This window comes from Zalophus californianus, chromosome X (assembly GCF_009762305.2).
Source record: "Zalophus californianus isolate mZalCal1 chromosome X, mZalCal1.pri.v2, whole genome shotgun sequence".
Taxonomy (NCBI): Eukaryota; Metazoa; Chordata; class Mammalia; order Carnivora; family Otariidae; genus Zalophus; species Zalophus californianus.
In genome coordinates, this window is record NC_045612.1 from 108,617,915 (window position 1) to 108,639,398 (window position 21,484).

General features: G+C 39.1%; 1 protein-coding gene across 4 annotated transcripts in view; it reads right to left on the reverse strand.

Annotated features, from left to right (window-relative positions):
- The window catches only part of POLA1 (DNA polymerase alpha 1, catalytic subunit), a 299,305-nt gene that overhangs the window by 97,937 nt on the left and 179,884 nt on the right, over positions 1 to 21,484 (reverse strand). For all 4 annotated transcript variants that reach the window (XM_027609335.1, XM_027609332.1, XM_027609333.1 and 1 more), the window contains one exon: positions 6,055 to 6,171. In XM_027609335.1, coding sequence (XP_027465136.1) covers positions 6,055 to 6,171 — 117 coding nt within the window. The remainder of the gene's footprint in view (positions 1 to 6,054; positions 6,172 to 21,484) is intronic.

A 21,484-nucleotide genomic window follows, 5' to 3' on the forward strand; every position in this document is an offset into this window, starting at 1 on the left:
TTGGACAGCCCACTCCTGGATTTATGTCATGTGAGAAAAAATTAAAGTTTCTTAGTGAATTAAATGTTTATTCTGGTTAAGCTACTGTTACTTTTGGTTTCCATTTCCCCAAGCTCAGTACAATTCCTATCTTATGGATTGAACTATGTCCCTAAAAAGATATACTGAAGTCCTATTTGGAAATAGGATCTTGGCAGAGAAAACCAAATGAAGGTGAGGTCATACTGGATTACCGTAGGCCCCAATCCAATATGACTGGTATTGTTATAGGAAGGAGAAGAGAGACAGAGCTACAGAGGGACAAGATGGCCACGTGACTATGTAAGCAGAGACTGCAGTGATGTGCTTATAGGCCAACGAACGCCAAAGATTACTAGAAGCTAGAGGAGGCAAGGCATGATTCTTCCCTACAGTCTTCAGGAGGAGAAAGCCCTGCTGTCCCCTGGACTTCTGACATCTACTTAGCTTCCAGAACTGTCAAACAATACCTTTCTCTTGTTTTAGGCCACCTAGCTTGTGGTACTTTGTTAGAGCGGACTTAGGAAACTAACACACTATTAATGGAGTCTTATAGATAGATCTAAAAAAAACCACATGGATCTCAGAAAACCTGGTAAAGGGTGCCTAGATGGCTCAGTTAGTTGAACAACTGCCTTCAGCTCAGGTCATGATTCTGGAGTGCCGGGATCGAGTTCCGCATCGGGATCCCTGTTTAGCAGGGAGTCTGCTTCTCCTTCTGACCCTTCCCCCTCTCATGCTCTCTCTCTCAAATAAATAAATAAAATCTTAAAAAAAAAAGAAAACCTAGTAAGGCATGGCTTAGCAGTTGCATGTGCGAAAACATTACATATCTTAGTAGATGGAAGGTTCAAAATGAGTCAACACTGTGAATATGGATACTAGGAAAGTTAATGCAACCCTGAATAGACTTCATAGAAATTTACTACCTAGAAAAGTTAGCAGCGGTAGGTTTATTCTGCTCCAGAGTAGTGCTAACAAGAGCACTTGAAGGGCTACATGCTGTTTCAGGCTCCTCACCTTACTGGGACACAAACTCTAGACTAGGATGATTATTCTAAAAGCAGAGCACTAGAGAAATGTTTGAAGACCTAGGAAAATTGGGCCAAGGAGGAGAAGGCTCAGGAAGATAGCCACCCTTAAGTATCTAAAAAGTTCTCAAAGCAGGCAGAGCTGGTGCTGATCCAGTGCTTACTGAACACAGGAACAGAGGAAGGGATCAGCCTGGCTTTGTGCAGTAGCATTCAGCCGAACTAGGACCAACAAATGAGCCACGCAACACATATTTAGGCCAAATGTAAGCTCTGCCTAGCTAATGAAAATAAAATAAACCTTAAAGTATATTGAAAGAAGCAACCTAAATGTCCATGGATGGATGAATGGACAAACAGATTGTGGTGTATCTATTCAATAGACTATTACTTGGTCATAAAAAAGAATGAAGTACTTAAACAGGTTATAACATGGATGAACCTCAGAAATATGCTAGGTCAAAGAAACCAGACACAAAAGGTCATATATTATATGATTCCTTGTATATGAAATATCCAGAATAGGTAAATCCATAGAGACATAAAGCAGATCAGTGGTTCCCAGGGACTGGGAGAAGGGGAAGAATGGGGTACAACTGCTTAAAGAGTACAGGGTTTTCTTCTGTGGTACTGAAAACATTTTGGAACTAGACAGAAGTGGTGGTCTTACAACATTTGTGAATGTACTAAGTGCCACTTCATTATTCACTTTAAAATGGTTGATTTTATTATGTGAATTTCACGTTGATAAAAAAATGAAAAAAATCTATTGAAAAAGAAAGCTAGCATCTGCTTCATGGTTAAAAAAAGCTGTCTGTAGAATTTAACGAACTCTGCCTCAACAAACAGGCACATCAAAATCACAATGGACAAGTCCAAAAGACCCTTCATGGTAAAAATCCACTGTCTCCTAGATGGTAACCAGTGACTAGGTACAGATGTTTAAGACTTTCTATCACAGTTCTAAGGTTCTCTTCTTGCATGACTCATAATTATTGCCCTAAGAGATCACAGTTATTTTCATGCTTTCATCTTATGCAGAAACAAGACACTGTCTCAGGTAGCCTGGCAATATTCTCACTGTCCCTAACCTACTTATCAAATCAATACTTTGTTCAGCTGCAACCATTTTGAAACTGTAACATACAATGACCACAAGTTCAATACTACCCCTTCTTCTCCTTTGAAGGCTGAAGTCCTGTATGGTACACACATTCCATTATAAAGGATTTTCACAATTTTACAACTGAGGATAATGTGAGAAAGACTAAGGATATCTCAAAGTAGAACTAGAAGTCATTCTACTACTTTCCTTAAAAGTGGCCTTCAAGAAATTTAGCTGAATAAACAACTGAATGAAGGGATCCATCATAGCGCTCTACTCCAGGGGCTGTGAAACCTCCTCAGTGATTTCTGCCACAGCCCAAGGAGTCACATGTAGATGCTTTCTCACCTCCGTATCAAGAACAGAAATGATAGTGAGAAAAAGTTTAATTTAGTTTGAAATCTTAGTTTTATAGTGCAAACTAAACAAAACAAACTAACCCTTTAGTTTTGGTGAATTACATAATACAGAATCCCCTGTCGGTTCACCTCACAGCCAGACAGATTTTGGTCACCATAAGAAGTCAAAACCACATCCTTGAAATAAAGAGATAGTAAAATATTTATTCTCTAACTTGGGAAAGTCCTGTGTCTACCTACAGTGTGAAAAAGGGTTCTATTTATTTAGGAACTCATGCATATATTGAAGCTTGAATTCCTGAATTTATGTGCACTTCCCATGTAACAGAGAACAATCAGAGAATATATTTTTAATAATCAGCAATTTGAATACTGTTAAATTCCCATGAACATAAAAAAACTTTACTGATTTTTTTTTTCTAAAGGTATCTAAGAAGAGAGACACATCTAAAACCCTGGGAATAAAACTGTCCCAGCTTTCTTATGACTCTGGCAACATAAGTCAGAAGAAGAGCCAGCTTTTATACCCCAAGTCAATCCTGGAAAGTACTCAAGCCAAATGCAACCCAGGACTAAATGAGAGATTTATTACACAGGGATGAGACTGGCATGGTAAGAGGCAAGCGCTTTACCATCAAACTTGAACAAAGTATTTAAAGCCCCCACTAGGCAAGCACTGGGAAAGTCTGGTGCTTCTGTCCAAACAGATAATTGCAAATGCCTATTTTTGCCCACAGATATCAATTTTATATAATCTACATAATATGAAACTACCTTTATAAATAAGAAAATGTCCTGTTTGTTGGTGTGCCCCCAGCTCCACAGTGCCTAGGATGTAGTAGGTGTTCAATAAATAATTATCAAATGAAAGTAATGTATGATTGAGGCACAGCACCCTCCAACTTAAGGGTCAGGTAAGCATAATCCTGAAAAACAGACAACACTTGAGAAAACCCTATAGTAATTACAATGATCCTGTCCATTCTACCACTGATTCTGGAGCTTCTTTGGAACGGTCTCTGGAAAGATGCAGCTTTTTCCTCTTACTAGGAAAGCCCAGGAACCTCATATGCAGAATCATGGAATGCCCAACTCATCACTAGCAACTCCAAGCGGACTGCAGAAGAGTGGGCTCAGACCCACTATCAAGGTCCCTGTGAGGAACAGCTACAGGCAGTATCACCAACCAGGATGCTCTGAACCTCCAGTTATCCCAAAGGGTCATGTTCTGAGCAGCAATACGACCCAAGCAGTATGACCCTACAGTATGAAAGCTCCTCCCTGTCAAGAGTAGCTGATAACCTTGGTAAATACCTGCCAAAATGTCACCATTTTGAGGACAAGGATACGAAGGGGAAAAAGTACTTCAAAATGCCTGTGTTGGCTCACTCATTTAAAAAAAAAAAGATACTAAATGATAAATAATGACCTGATGTATTAAACCACTATCAATAACATCATCAACATTTACTGGAGGGCTACCAATCTACTAGCTAGCCACTCTCCTTTTATTTTCTCTCACCAACAATGGAATCATCATAAAACTCACTGACTTTCTAAGAAGTAATTCAATTTTCACTGAACTTAACTTGATGAGCTAGATGTTTAAGAAGTCTCAAAGGCAGCATTGGTTCATGAAGCCAGGTGATTCTCCTAGAGTCTACAAGTGGAGTGATGAGTCACCCTAAATATACATACTTTTGTTCTCTTCCTACACCTGCTAATCCAAGTGTTGGGATGAGACCAACATAGTACAACACCTAATTCTCACTATGAGTTTCATGTTTTTGTTAAAAAAAAGTATATACTTTACTAATTATCAAAGATATACAAAATAAGGCAAGGAACACTTTATCCTTACTAAATTAGTTAAAAATAATGATAATGTCCAAATGCTGCAAAGACGGTGGTAAACTGGTATATGCATTAAGTACCGGCTACAGTTTAAGTCGGGATAACCCATTAAGAAAGCAATGTGGCAATATGAATCAGACCATGTTGTATTTAGGAATTTTGATATGTATTGTCAACAAGAATTTATCCTTAAGAAATATTTCAAATAACAAAAAATAATGTAAGCAGGAGAATATTCATTACAATTTTCTAATCAAGAGACAGTAAAAGTAGCCTAAAATGTCCAACAAGAGAAAACGGTTAAATTTGGTTTTGGTACTGAAAATGATGTTGCAACATAGACAGATGCTTGACAAAAGATAAACATGATACAGAAGCATATTTTCATCATGACTGAAACCATGTAAAAAATATATATGGCGGGGCGCCTGGGTGACTCAGTCGGTTAAGCGTCTGCCTTTGGCTCGGGTCATGATCCGGGGGTCCTGGGATCAAGTCCTGCACATGGCTCCCTGCTCAGCGGGGAGTCGGCTTCACCCTCTCCCTCTGCCCCTCCCCCATGCTTGTGCTCTCAGTGGCTCTCTCTCTCTCAAATAAATAAGTAAATAAATAAATAAAATCTTTAAAAAAATACATATAGCTATGCAAAAGAACAAGGGAATATACGATGGTAGTAGCCATTTGTAGTTCCTGACTCCTCGCTAATATTTGTGAAATGATCTATTATCTTAAAATAAGAAGCCATTAGAACTTTAAACTATTTTCCTAAAACTAGCCTGTGTATCAACCCTTTTCAGTGAAAAGACCTGAAGTCAAGACACGATTACAGAACCCTGCCTCTGCATTAAAAAAAAAAAAAGTAAATAACAGGTTCCTTATTCCTACCTTCTTCCCACCAAAATCTTTATAAATCCTCGGGCCAGACAAATTTGGAAAGCAAGGCACATTACAGGCCTGTATTGGGGAGGTTGATTGCATATTATCATTTTAGAGGTTCTCAGACAATCTGCAATAAGCTTGTTTAACTCTGGCTAGCCCAGAGTTTGCTAGGTGTACCTGATCACAAAACCCTCTTTGCAAGGAAGACCTTCAAACATTTCTCTCCCCAGAGTTTGGGGAATGCTACTTGGGTTGATGATGCCCCAAGGGTACAACAGAAGGAAAGCATTTTAATTACCAGGAAGGTGTTTCCAGACAGTGTGCTCCCTAGTTGGAAGTCACTAATGATAGTTGGCCTCCTCCCTCAGGTGTATGTGCTAAGGTAGAGAAAAAGTGGATATGCTGTCCCTTATAAACCATGGAATCCCATACAAATACAATAAACCCTTTAGGGCACGGGTTTGGGAGGTTTTGTGGCCCTTACAAAAGGGGTTCTGACCTAGTCCAAGGACAAGTTTCTACAAAAGCAGTTTCTTCCGTGTAATTATGAAGTGGCAACCAAAGAAATCAGAGTAATTCCTGTGAGAACTAGTCAGTTTGTCTTTTATATAAGTGTAGTACTGTTCATGATGTGAAAAAATAAAGCATTTATCTTTTTGAAGTCTGAATTTTTTAAAAATACACATGTGTGGTAGTAGGGTGTGTCCAGAGGGCAAATACCAAATATCTACCTCTCAGAGCTAAAGGATGGGAAAATACACACCCCTGCCCCCTTCTACACAGTTCTTTAGCATCATGTGACTATTACCTCTGGCCGAAGCGTAGCTTTCATGCAGACTTGGCAAAGAGGCCCATTTCGGGAGAACTGAAGGGGAAGGCGCCGAGTTCGATTGCGACATGTTGGCTCCTCACAAATCAACCAGCCCTTGAGAGATGAAAGAGAACACTTCAGTCTTATTACTACCATCAAACAAATACAAATAAAAAAACCCTTTCAGGGGCACCTGGGTGGCTCAGTCGGTTAGGCATTCGACTCTTGGTTTTGGCTCAGGTCATGATCACAAGGTGGTGAGATCGAGCCCTGTCTCAGGCTCCACAATGAGCGGGTAATCTGCTTATCTGCTTCTCTCTCTCAAATAAATAAATAAATAAATAAATAAATAAATAAATAAATAAATCTTTTTTTAAAAAAAAAAGCAAAACATTGGGTGGCTGGGTGATAGACACTGGGGAGGGTATGTGCTATGGTGAGCGCTGTGAATTGTACAAGACTGATGAATCACAGATCTGTACTTCTGAAACAAATAATGCAATATATGTTAAGAAAAAAAAGAGAAGAAGAAGATAGCAGGAGGGGAAGAATGAAGGGGAGTAAGTCGGAGGGGGAGACGAACCATGAGAGACGATGGACTCTGAAAAACAAACTGAGGGTTCTAGAGGGGAGGGGGGTGGGGGGATGGGTTAGCCTGGTGACGGGTATTAAAGAGGGCACATTCTGCGTGGAGCACTGGGTGTTATGCAAAAACAATGAATCATGGAACACTACATCAAAAACTAATGATGTAATGTATGGTGATTAACATAACAATAAAAAGTTATTTAAAAAAAGGCAAAACAAAAACCCTTTCAAGATGGACTCATTTTGTTCAAACTTCCTTAGAGATTCTGAAATAGCTCCTTATCATTCTTCTCTGACATGTCACTTTGATCTATGCCCCAACCTTAACAGTTGGGAAACTCATCAAGTTTTTTAAAAAAAATAAAAGATCACATGAGATATTCTTCCCTTTTTAATATATACCCCCTGGCATGCATACAGCAAAACCTCCCAATAAAAGCTTATATGATTACACACAGATGGGTTTTCGGTCATTAATAAAGACCTTTATCAAAGTCAAGAGCATACCACATAGGGCGCCTGGGTGGCTCAGTCGGTTCAGCGTCTGCCTTCAGCTCAGGTCATGATCCTGGGGTCCTGGGATCGAGGCCCATGTCAGGCTCCCTGCTCAACGGGGAGCCTGCTTCTCCCTCTCCCTCTGCCCCTCCCCCTGCCTGTGTGCGCTCTCTCTCTAAAATAAATACATAAATCTTAAAAAAAGAGTATACCACGTAGAAATGAATGACTTTCCCAGTAGCTGAATGACTACTAGTGACTTAATTGCTGTGCTCAGCTTCCTTCTCTGTAAAATAGGCCCAACAACAGTATTTTACAGGTTGTAATGATGCAATACATTTAGCACGCTTAGAGCTATACTCGGCATATAAGAAACACTTAAAGTAAGCAATTATTTGAAATTAAGACAGATTCTTCTACACACATAATCTGGAGGCATAAAACTAGCTGCAATGTTTTCAAGGACAATTTCAACCAACCACTCTTGTCCCACTTCTGAAATAGTCATTGCCCACTTCTCTGGCCTTTAGACTCCCTTCTCACTTTCCTTCTTCAGTTACCCTCTCCTCCTGCTCTTGTTTGAATTTTCTCAGAGATATGATAACAATATGCCTATTATCTTAAATCAGTATCATGTTTGCTCTAAAACATATCTGTTCAAAAAGGGATACAAAACTGCACAAATAGGGTGGAGCAAAGCTCAGGTGTTCTCGGCTGAGCGTGGAGCCCGACTTGGGGCTTGATCTCACGACCGAGATCATGACCTGAGCTGACACCAAGGGTCAGATGCCTAGCCGACTGAGCCACCCAAGTGCCCCAAAGCTCAGGCATTCTTATGAAGGCATCAGGGTCTGTGGGTTTAGTGCTGCATGTATTAGGCACAATAAGGTGAAGCAAAGTAGGCTGAGGGGCTGGGGTACAAGGTGCATTCCCGGTTACATGGTATTCCCAAGCAGGCAGCTGCAAATAGGGACTTGACTGTCTTTGTGTCTTGGGAGTATCTGGAGAAGCAGAACTTTTGAACTGGTCTTGAAGAGTGAGTAGAAGTTTGGTAGGTGGAGAAAGCAGGAAAGACCACTTAGGCAGAGAGAGTAACACATGCAAAAGAATGAAAGCCAGAGAGAGCTATGTGCGATGTGATTAAGAAAAGAATCAATGACGTGTTTAACCCTGTTCTCTGTTTCTCGACTGAGCAACTTGTTGGTCTTTTCTCCCTAGGTAAGAGCAGTATATATACAAATGCTGCTTAATTACACTGGGAACCTTCATCTGCCACTTATTAACACTGCCACATGGCTTTAATCCAAATCTGCGGGATGTCCCCACTCATTGCTGTGCTGTGTGACCTCAGTCCTCCAAATAGGCTCTTCTTGGAAGAAACTACAACCAGACTCAAGAGAGAGCCCCAAAAATCACTTCTTTCAGCTCCATTTATGGCTTTCACAGCCAGAGAAAGTAGACTGTAGAACTTTTTGACTAAAAGAAAGTATACTACCTTTCAAGATTATAAAATTCACCTAGTCAATACATTCACAGTGAACTTCATTCCTGTCTTCAATCGATACGCTGAGCCATTTTAAAATTTAAACTTTTCAGATAGAGGATCTCAAGGACTCCTTATGAATCCTTTAATATATGCCCAGAATTACATTAAATATTGTGTGGAGTAGCCAAAGAGGCCCCAGGTACAGACTTTCAGGAAATGACAACCTAAATAAGAAAGGTTCACACACACAAAGACTAAAAGCAATTCATTAAGGTTTGACTTTAAGAACCAAGTTGTATGGTACCAACTAAAACTGCCAAACGAGACGGACAAGGGTTGGAGTCGTGTGGATCCTACCTGAGACAAACTACTACTACCACAGCAGAACACAAACTAGAACAAGGAATTAGTGGTTCTGAGTCACAGGCGACTCTCTGTTCCAATTCGTAGGGCCTATAACTATATTTTCCTGCCTTAAGGACAAGATTTTAATTCACATTTTGATATTTCAGAAACTCAGATGTGTTTACAATTGATATATACATTTAATAATGTATTTGTTTTCTTTGAAAACACTGTTAAGTCAAGAGTGCAGTTCACAATCAATGGCCCCTTAAAATTAAGGAAACCAGACACTTCGGTTTAGCCTGTCCTAGGCATGGGGGATACAGAGGGAGGTACTGGTCCTGACCGCAGCAGGTATTAAATTTTCAATGCAGCCTATAAATACTAACAGCGAGACTAGTTGTTTCTGGAAGTACCCATTTAGGCATATTAATAAAGGAAGCAGTAGAATTCAAGCAAACCATGTATGAAACACGCAGGACTGGACAACTCCTTGATCGTTCATTTGGCTTTGCTACCTTAAAGCTGCTGTCTAAGGATTTACACATTTCGGAATAGATATCAGTTAACGATGCCAATCCCAGCTGTAATTCATTCAACTCTAAACAAAAGTTTTAAAAAGCAAGCAGACAGGCAACAACCTCCATGTTTTGAGACAATAAATTTTTAATTACTGGGATACAACCCGGAAGTTAAAATTATTCTTTAATTTTTAAAACATACCCTTCGAAAAGCTCAACCTCTCTTCAGGTGTTTTGGAAACTTGATTCCATCAATTTACTACAACTTCATGACTCACTAGCAAGCTGCCAACCAAGGAAATGCTAAATTGTCACCTCACCTGTTTCTAAAGCAAACACCTAACTCTATCTCTGACGGAGTTACTAACTAAATGTCCTTTCAAATCATATAGAAAACAGATAATATAATTTGTCTAGACTTCCTACCAGTTATAATTAACATTAAAGAGGTCTTTTCTTCTTTGTCACCTCTCTATTCAGTACTTATTTGGGTTTGTTTGTACTTACTATCTGTTAATCTCCCTTTAACAAATGACAACAATAACTCGTGCTATTATGCATGGAAATTACACATGCTGATAACTGTGTGAAGGGAACTGGGGCTGAAACACAATATCAGAAGCCTGTAACTCTTGATTCTTCTTGTTTTATTTTGATAATTAAGCTTTTGGTCATGGTGTATTTTAAATAAAACTCTTCTGTGGGAGAAACAGACCCTAATCATATTCAATATATGCTTTGCTTCCATTTGATTTTGCCAAGTACACTTTGGTTAACCCTTTGTTCCCCCAGCAAATAGTAATGGACTAAGCCAAATCTACCTTTCAAGAACCATCTGCGTTGTTAAAATTAAATATGCCAAGTCTTTGAAAATATTAGTTACAAATACTAGCACTGAATAAATCCACTCACAAAGACAAAACTAAAAGAAAGTATACTACTTTTATTTCCCGTGTTGGGAAATGATGTACAGCCCAAAGTTACATTGCCAAGTCAATGGCAAAAAAATTAACTAAGTGTAGTTCTTTGGAAGTCCAACCTATAAAAAGGGTTGGGTTTTATGAAAACCCCCAGAACCACTCCAAGGATATGTGCCATCCAAATATGTCATTTTATTATGCAATGCCATATGTAAATGTCAAACTGTCACAACCAACAGGAATAAAGTCATTACGTTTTCAGATGCCTACCTTAACCACATTTATAAGTAGAGGGTTCAAAAGAGGTGAAGCCACCCTGGCCAACAGCAAAATAAACCTTTACCAAAACAAGCAAAGATCCATCACCTGTTACTTTAGTTTCAGCATCACTAATTCCTTGAAATCATTGTGTACGAAATTGTGTCAAATGCTGATTGGTTCTGATTGCTAAATTATATTTCTGAGGTCTCAACTAAAATGGTCTCTGCACATGCTAAAAAGGGATCGATTTCCACTTGTAACTGAGGCATTCCTCGTAGGTGCACCTTAAACACAAACTTACCCATTTGTGTACTTTTGTATTTTTAGAAGGATGCACACACACAAATCATCCAGACCTGGAAATGTGGCACAGAGGAGGCACTCAAAAAAATCTTCTGAATAAATGAATGAACAGAAGCAACAAAATAATACACAGGAGCCAGTTTATAGAAAATAATGAGGGTCTAAAACTCCAAGGAGAAAGAAAAATGCACAGTTCTCATTACTCTTGAAGCAAATATATGGTGGGTCCTTCTCCGCCCACTTCCAGTCAGTCACCCAATTTATCCACCGGCCTTGCAGTCCCATTGTCATCTACTTCACCAAAGCCCAGACCTCAAAGTTGATCTACTTAACAGCCTCCGACCTGGTGCCCCAACTCCATTCTCTCCCATATCCAGTGTAAAGACGTGCCCAGTGTAGCTTCCCAAGGGCCCTTCACTCCCATGCCCCCCAGTAGTAAACCTTCCTTAGAGAATGCATGCTTTCGTTTGGCTTCCAAATCTTTCCAGCCTCATCCCATCCCGACTTTCTCTTACACAAACTCTTTGCCCCATTGCATTGGTTTTCTCACAGTCCACAACAGTTTTACCTATTGCCAACTCCTTGTCTTGGCTCATGCTGTAGAATTTTCGCCTAACATGGCCATTCCTTGAGCATCATTTCCACTCCTCTCCTGTGAAACCTCCCCACCCTCCAGTGACTTCTCCCTCTATGCTACTGCCACCGAGCATACAATGCTGTGCACTATCCCTGAACAATCTTATTTTACCTCCCTAACTGGAAGGTCAGGCCTGGGGGATGACCCACTTTGGAACCGGTGGTGTCCTCTCCCGTCTCTAGCACATAGGTTCACGCTCAATGAAAAATACAGAAACAAGGTTATGAAAAACTGCACGTGAATGCGGATTCTCCCCACCCATTTATTGAGGGGTAATTTCACGTAAGTCACTGAACTTTTCCTCTGAGCCTCAGTTTCCTCATATACGAAACAAGAGATAATAATATTTACTCTAATAAGGTTGCTCAGAGCCCACAACACTGTTCATTAAATGTACAATATTATTACTACCCTACACAGGCCTCCACTACTGGGGAACACCGGTGCTCGGCTACAGGTGACAAGACACTGTTAAAGATGCACTATTCCAACCAGGAAAGAGCCTGGTCAGTTTCCACCTGGTGTTAACCAAAATGGAGAGCTACAATGATGGGTAACTGGTAAGATTAGGTGGAGGTGCTTTGCAATTTGAATGCAAAATAATAGAACGATGTAGTCAATGTAAGTGAACTTGCCATGTTTTTCCTGACAAAACTGTACTAGATTTGAAGTTATAGATGGCAGAATGGATGGTGAGGGAAGAGGATGGGGTGTCTGCTTTACTTCAAGCCTCAGAGATTTGAAGACACAACACACCACAATAGTGTCCTGACGTATGATTTAGTTTCAATTGTAATGGCTCTCCAGGAATGTGTGGACAGCAGCGCGGGGCGAGGTCTGCCAGCATACGTGCTCTTACAGAGTTCATCACATCATTACTATTTTCCTATAATGGCCATTAACCGCTCCTCTCCCCAAATGATATGCACTCTGAGCACACCAGACACTCTTTTCACCCAAAACCATTTATAAATGTTCTGGGGTTCCCTTGCAGTCACATTTTTCTGTCATGGGATTATCCCCAGTGTAAAATGGGTCTTAACAGACAGTGCACAGTATGGGCCCACAGCTGCTTTTGAAGAATGACATGTTGTGATTTGGGATTTCCAGAAATATCAAAAAACAAATTGCCTTCTGACCCACATTTGCACCCAAAACTGGGAGAAAATTTTCCTAAGATCTCCACGGGAAGTTTTAACAGGAACATAATTTAGCTTTTAAAGTTAAATCTTCTACACTGCAGCATGCTGGCCTGTCAAAGAGTGATTAGTAAGTCTCAGAGAGGTGCCAGGGTAGGAGATGAAAGAGCAAATCAGGAAATATACATATATAAACTATTCACTGAAGTTAATACAAAAATATTTTTAATAAAATTATCAAACAAAAGAGAAGTGGAAAGTGCCTCGTCAATGTTAAGAATTTTAAATATTACCAAAATTGATTTTTAAAGTAAGATATCTCTTTAAATGAACAGTCACATGTCATTTCATCCAAGTTATTTGAAACTTATTGATCTTATCATTTGTGTGAGGACCAGACTCTGCCATCAGTTTGCTGAAAGGATAATGGAGCACTCCCAAACTGTTATGATAGGTTAGATGCAAACAGTGGTCCTCATTTAAGCACACAGAATAGCACCACAAGTGGACAAATTCCAACCTCAGCAATTGTATATTACATGATAAATTAGCAAGTTGTTCTGCTTTGCCTCACATCAAATCCAATACCACAGCCCTGTTATTTTAATTTGCAATCAGAGGTTGAGCATCAGAAGATGTCCCTGAGGTACATTAAAGAGCCCCATGCAAGCCATCTCCTCCTGCTATACTGTGAGCAGAGAAAGCCAACAATTACCAGCAATTTTATTTTACCACTGTAGGACAATAGTAGAACAGTTAAAATTGTCACCATGCAGGCAACAGGGGAAAATATACTTAAAATCATTTTATAAGGAAAATTACGTTTTGGGGGGAAAAAGTTCAATGAAGGACATGTATCTTTCTGTATGGGCAGCTAAAATCTCTCTTAGTATATTCAAGCCTATTCTATAAAATACTCTCCCTATTCATCCAACTCAAAAGCAAGCTACATTCGTAGGCTATAATAGGTCACAACTAAGTACACAGTACCTTGCTTCAGGAATAATTTTGCTTTGTCTGTCAACTGTCAACAAAGCACAAAGAGCTCATGCAACGCAGCCATGTACTGTGGATGTTAGAGATCTAACAAAATACAAATAGTAAGAATACAAGATCGCCAAGCTGTCCTGCTTTTACTTTATGTGAGAAACTGAAAGCATTTTCCTCTCCACATTCCATTAATCTCTATTGTATTACAAATCTTTTCATAAAAGACTTTTTTTTCCCTATGTGAAGCTACAAGTGACTTGGGGATGTACTATTCCAACTGTGACTTTCCAACATGAATGGTTACAAATGGATGTGTCAGTTAAGGCATACAGACATTTCACCAAGGAAAAGGAAGAAAGAATCACGTAGCAGAACGAGATGGTCAAATGGCTACTCTGTTGCTTATATGAATATTTTGCCAACTAAGCCTCTAAGAAAAACTGTTCACTACTTGTGCGACCACTCCTGCCTCTCAAGTCTTCAAAGATGAAAAAACATCGCCTTTGCTATGAACACATACTAACAAATTAAACTCAAAAGTAAACTCAAGCCTTAGTTTCATCAGTATGTACACAGAAAAAAAAAAAGACTGGAAGGAACTACCCTAAAATGTTATCACTGGTTATCTGTAGGTGGTTTCTTCTGCTTCTGTAGTTTCTGAATTTTCTACAACAAGCATATGTTGTTTTTATACTTAGAAAGCTGTTACTAATGAAGGAAGAGACGGTTTTGCCAAGAGCGTTGAATATAATCAAATCACTAATACATGTGAAAAATATTTTGAACTATATCACAGGTGCTTGGTTGTTACCAAGATGAATTTTCAGCAAACGTGCTTATGAGAAAAAAAAAGGCACACGAAAAAATGTTTTTTCTTTAAAATTTTTTTTTTTTTTACTAATTCAGAAATTTTAAAAAATAGGTCAACTTAAGCACATAGCAGTTCCCAAGTAGAAAGTGGCAGGGCATGTATTAGTAGCGGTAGAATCATTTATTAAATTAAGCCACTCATTAAAATGCACACAGCCTTCTACGGAATATGATTTGAATACTTTTCTTTATGATGTTGGATCTCTGAAGGTAGGTAATAAATCCGTTTTAAACAGAGGTGCTTTGTTCCCCACGCCCCCGCCCCTGCCTTTTATTCACCGTATGTACGGATCAACCCAGATGTCCAGGGTAGGAATCAAATTAAAAAAATTCAATCAGGTGGGCATGCCTAGAACCTTATTATTAGCAGAATTTCTTTTCTTTGCTGAAGTCTAGCTAAAAGTAATTTTTATTGTTTGTTTGTTAGCAGGCTAGTAATTTTTGGTGTGGTTTAATGTGATATGCCTTTAGGTACTGAACAACAAATGTTAAAACTGACCTATCTTTGCAAGTGCCTCAAAGGACATCTTAAAATCAGAATGGAGTTCAAACCATCACCAGGCAATGTTTGTTCATTTAACTTTAATTATTTTCTCCTTGAGAATGGTACTAATGAAACTGAATATCTTTCATGGTTTCGAAGGGCCGTTTGAATAGTCTGTAAACAGAACTAAGGGTAGACAAGAGATCTGGCCGAGCCAGGGGGTTGCTAGGTGATGTAGAATGTAAACCCACAAACTTGTTAAGGTTTGCTTTGCTTTCATGCCACTTTCACACACTCTCAAAAGTTTTGAGAATTGATTTTTCAGGTGGCCATTAAGAAAAGAAGAGACCCCCTGCCTTCGAAATTCACTCCCCCCAGATGCTCGGCCAGATACAGAAGAGATAAAATCCATTTGACCTTTGGCTGTAACCTGGGAAACTTTTGGTTTTACGTAAACGTAGGATCATGTATTTTATGGATGCCTAAAATTTAAGACACAAATTCACAAAGCTGGATTTTTTGAATTTCAAAAAGACATTTCTAATCTTTCCTTATTCAACTTTGAATAAAATTAAGATTTCCTTCCAGAAGAAAAATTGTGATCACAGCTCAGCACCGATTATCATCAGGACAAACCTTTTGGTTTGGCCACTTGCTCAAGTCTCTTCTGGCCTACACCAAGTCTGACTGCCTGTGAGGGTGTCCCTCCTGCCCCTCCCCCAAGCTCCTTTCTAAGTAGCTGATCAGAGATTGTCCAGTAAGAGCACTTTATTAGATCATCAGCCAGAGGGGTTCACAAGTACTGAGAGCAATGGGCTCAAATGCGGCACATCAGTTTTAATAGACCAGGGGCTACTAGTAAACTGCAGATACTGCTGAGAACTTTCCTTGCACTGAACTCTTGAAAAAGCACCGTCTCTCCAGCTTAAATGCAGCTGCCTCTTTCAATGCCGCAAATGGGTAAATTTGACAAAAAAGCCACCATTAAGACTACATGAAAGGCTCAAGACAACATCCTTTCAATGCTTTGTACTTCAGTAATCAGATGTACTTACTCACCCCCTCCCCCAAACCCGATCAAGAACTATTTCTGAATGGTAGGAAATAATTCCACTTTGTACATCTTTTAGTTAATCAAGACTTTCTATTCAGCAATTTGACCTTTTGTTCAAAACAGGATTATCAGTTTTTTCGCCAGTTACCAAGGGCGACTCGCATGGTGAACATAATTGCAATAATTTGCAAAACACCATGGCAACCCACATTACAACTAGGTAAATACTGGGCTTTTGTGCTACATTGTTATTTTCAGAGATGCTGAAGTCAAAGAACGAATGACAAATGAACACAAAATTTATATTTGCTTTGTCTCAAAAGAGAAGAAAATTGATAACAAGAATTGGGGGGAAACCGACTACAGCTGTAATTTCTAACTTGATTAATTAGGATGGTAACAGTCCTTAACAGTATATTCAACAAACAGCCCTGACTTCATCTCTCCACCCACCTCTCTCTATACCACTACCACTATCCCCCCCACCCCAGACAAATTTTTTCAGCTTGGAGAACAAACATCCCCCATTTGCTCTTTTCTTCAACTTAATGGAATCCTTAATTGCAGAATATTGTTCTCCTGCTCTTCACGGCAATGAAAACGGAGAGAAAAGAGGAGAGGGCCAGGGCAGACAGGGAGCTATAGTCATTTTTTTCCATGCTTCTTTTGGACACCCCAGGCCCAATGATGAGACGGCATTTTTCTGGTATCAGCAGCTGTTTCGTAGCAGACAATAAAGTCAAAACTATTTAGCTTTGCAGAAAAGCCACTTCTTTCCTTTTGGCAATACAAGGGAAGTCTATACGCCGAGATGAAGTTTCATAATGTAAATGCCAGAACATAAGATGAGAAACACTAATAATTTTAAAAACCATACATTTTTCCTGTAAATAAATTATTAACTGTGGTTCTGTCCAAAAAGCTGTGGAAATGCATGTTTGCTATTTGAGGAAGATGTTCAACAATATCACCGGTGTGCTGCAAACCACTTTATACGCAAAGCCCAGTTCACAAAACAAGCTAAAAATATAAACCGAGCACTCCGAAATTAATACAAAAATCGAAATCGTATTTTTAGTAGTTAAACAGGGTCTCACAAGTAGTAGTATCTTTTCTATAATAAATGTGATGATGAGAAAAGTCGTATCAGACTTGTTTTTACTCAGGTATGAAAGGAAGGATCTAACTGCAATAGTGAAGAAGCGGTTTTTTCCTAAGACGAACAAATTCTGCTGTAATGCCTCGCTTTTTGGAAATTACCAAAATTGGCGTTCCCGGGGAAAATGTAGTATTCTGGGAGGAGAAAAGAAGAATACACACAGAAAGGGCTTGTAGAAGTTGTACTGCCGAGAACTCAAAAAATAAGCTGCCAACCCTCGCAACATAGCCCAGCCTGCTTTCCTTCATCTGCCTCACAGCAAGGCAGAGCAAAAGGAGTCTCTGAAATGATCTGCATATTTCACCTAACTTTTGAAAAATCAAACGAACCTGATCCTATAATGGGTCCATTCTTATTTTGTCAGAGCTGCAAACTCCCAGACAGATCTCTAAGATTCAGCTTAGAGAAATCACTATAACATTCTTCAGAATATGCCTCCGAAATTACAGATGCTGTGATTTCTCCCGAGGAGTAGAAATCAAAAGAATGTGACACATTTACTCCTTCTCAGTCAGTGACAACCTCTTTACACTTGGCGAATATATTTATTTTCTGGTTTAGTTCATTCTGAATTTACCATACCTGTATTAAGTGCATCCTATCAAAAGTCTAAATGTTAAGTGGAAACATATCCTTTAATGCCAAATGATAAAGGGTTGAACAAGCCTTCAGTACTTTTTGATCAAGCAGAACTGATGACAGATCACAAAGTGGGTCTAAAATCCCCATGACACTTAAGAAACCCTTACATATAAAAGAAATATTTTGTAATCTAGCCCGAATTTCTTCACTTATTAACATTTTACCTAGTATACTGTTTCCTCCCGCCCAACCTTTTGTGGCTTCTGTTCCAATGTTTGTTTCTTCCTTTTCTTTTTTCCTCTGTTTTATCTCCCTTTCACCTTTTTTTTTTTCCTTTTTGGCTAACTGGATATGACGCTTCTTGACTTCTATTTGTGAAACGCAACATCCTATAATCCATCCAACTGCCTATAATGCCAACAAATTACCTCAATTCCCAAAATCAGGAATGGCAAATACCTAGCAGGCAAACCGCACGGCATCTCCAACTCCATCCCCATGGCTGATACAGGATGAAAGCTGGCACTCAATAGGAAAGCCACCTCTGTCCATAAACCTTCCTGCTCTAGAATTCTCAACTCTGACTGCACATGGGATTCACCAGAGGAGGTTACAACACAGGCTGCTGGGCACCACCTTAGGGTTTCCAATTCACTAGGTCTCAGGATAAGGCCTGAAAATTTGCATTTCTAACAAGTTCCAGGTGATACTGATACTCTGGGAACCATGCTTTGAAAAGCACCATTCTGAGGTACAGAATGGCCATCAGGAATTTAACAAAGCTCCCCAAGTGATTCTAATTGTGTAGTCGTGGCTGAGATCCCGTGTCCATATTATTCTCCTTCTCTCTTGTTCAAAGAAAACTACTGGTTGTTATCTTCTGAAAAATGAATTTTATAAACAGAATTGTACCTTAAAAACTTGTCTCTCAACTTTCTCCTTCAATAGTTACTCTTTCTTTAGATACTGTTGATGTGACTTTTACTCTTTTGAAGCTCTCTATACAGCATTAGAATTAGCAAAGCCTCAAACCTGACTTATTTCTATTAAAAGAACTGACCAATTCCTACTTGGCTTACAGCTGAGTAACATTCTTCTTTTAAAGAAACCATAAACAAAGAATCTTATTCTAGCAATAACAATACAGTCCCTAGATTATGAACACAGAATTTTAGGAGTGCTGGTCTATGAAAGAAAACACAATCACATTTTTGCTTTGGTAAGTAATATGAAACAATATATTTGAACCCTAAATTTTAAAGTTGGGAAGGAACTTTAGAGCTCTAGTCTAATCCTTCATATTCTATCTGAGGAAAATAAGGCCCAGGAAAGAGCGAATTCCTTGTATACTGTCACAGCAATTGGCTGTGGGGCCACCCAGGTCTTTGAACTTCTAACCTAGCACTCTTTACTCTCTACACCTATTTTGTTTAATGCAGGAGCCAGTAGCTGTATGTGCTTGAGTACTTGAAATGTGGCTAGTCCAAACTGAAATGTGCTGCCAGTATAAAATATAAAGCCAAATTTCAGACTTAGTCCAAAAAATATAAAATATATTATTTTTAACATACATTATAGATTAAAATATTTTGGACATAATGGGTTAAGTAAAAGTTTTTGTTATGAACAATGCTATTTTTTTTTCTTTGCTTGGTTCATTTTTAAAGTAATCTGTATTAAGTAATCCCTACACCCAATGAGGGGCTTGAACTCTTGACCCTAAGACCAAGAGTTACAATGTTCTACCGAGCCAGCCAACTGCCCCCACTCCCCTTATTTTTAAAAAGGCAGAGGGCATCTGGGTGGTACAGCCAGTTAGGCATCTCTTGGTTTTGACTCAGATCACAATCTCTGGGTCGTGAGATTGAGCCCCGTGTCAGGTTCCGTGCTCGGTGTGGTCTGCTTGAGACTCTCTCTCCCCCTCCCTGTACCCCTCCCTGCAGCACACTCTAAAATAAATAAATATTTTAAAAAATAGAAATTTATCATATATATTCTTCTTAAAACTTGTTTCGCTTAAAAGTGGAGTTAATTATACCCTATAAGTACATACAGACCTGTGATATTCTTAATGGCTGTACAGAATTCTATTGTATGATTGTAATAACTCAATGAATCCTCTTCTGATCAACAATTAGGTTGTTTTCAGTTTCCCACCATTATCAATAATGCTACAAGGAATATCCTTGTACATTACCTTTGACATCACCTGCAAGTAACTGTACATCTATCTATAAGGAGAGATACCCAAATTGGAAATGCTAAGCCAAATGGCATTTTTTTTTTAAATATTTTATTTGACAGAGAAAGACAGAGCAAGAGAGGGAACACAAGCAGGGGGAGTGGGAGAGGGAGAAGCAGGCTTCCCGCCGAGCAGGGAGCCCGATGCAGGGCTCGATCCCAGGACCCTGGGATCATGACCTGAGCCGCAGACGCTTAACGACTGAGCCACCCAGGTGCCCCGCCAAATGGCATTTCATTTCAAATATTGACAGATGTTGCCCAATTGTGGTCAGAAGAGGGCATACCAGTTCTCATACCCATCACAGTGTGAGTATCCCTTTCCTCACACCTTTACCTGCACAACCAATTAACTTTTGGATCTTTGTCATTCTGATAGGTGAAAAGTGGTATTCATTCGGGCTTCTGAACTTAAGAGTAAGCTTGAGTATCTTTACCTGAGTGTATAAGTCATTTCCATTTCTTTTTCTATGAGCTAACTGCCTATTCCTGTCCTTTACCTATTTTTCTACTAGGTTGTTGGTCTTTTTCTCATTGATTTGCAAGAGCACTTTATATCTAAAAGAAATTAGGCCTTTATTTGCTTTATGGGTTGCAAAGATTTTCCCCAGTTCAACACCTCTCTTTTGACTTTACAGTATTTTGTGTATATGTATAATTTTCACCTTGCAGAAACTTTTAATTTGTAGTCAAATTTACTGATATTTTCCTTTCTTGAATTCTGAATTGTGTTGTTTCAAGAAGTCTTCCCAAATCCAAGATTATTAAAAACATCACTTTTATACGTTCATCTTTTTTTGGAAAGATTTTATTTTTAAGTAATCTCTACACCCAATGTGGGGCTCAAATTCACAACTCTGAGATCAAGAGCCACACGCTCCACTGACTGAGCCGGCCAGGTGCCCCTATAGTTTCATTTTCTTTTTTAAGTTTTCATTTTAATTCCAGTTAGTTAACATACAGTGTTATATTAGTTTTAGGTGTACCATATAGTGATTCAACACTTCCATATATCACCTGGTGCTCATCACAAGTGCCCTCCTTAATCTCCATTACCCCACTCTCTCCCCTCTGGTAACCACTACTTTGTTCTCTAAAAGCGTGTTTCTTGGTTTGTCTTTTTCCTTTGCTTGTTTCTTAAATGTCACATGTGAAGCCATATGGTATTTTTCTTTCTCTGACTGACTTATTTTGCTTAGCATTATACTCTCTAGCTCCGTCCATGTTGTTGCAAATGGCAAGATTTCATTCTTTTTCATGTCCGAATAATATTCCATTGTGTATATGCACCACATCCTCTTTATCCATCCATCAGTCGATGGACACTTGGGCTGCTTCTGTATTTTGGCTAT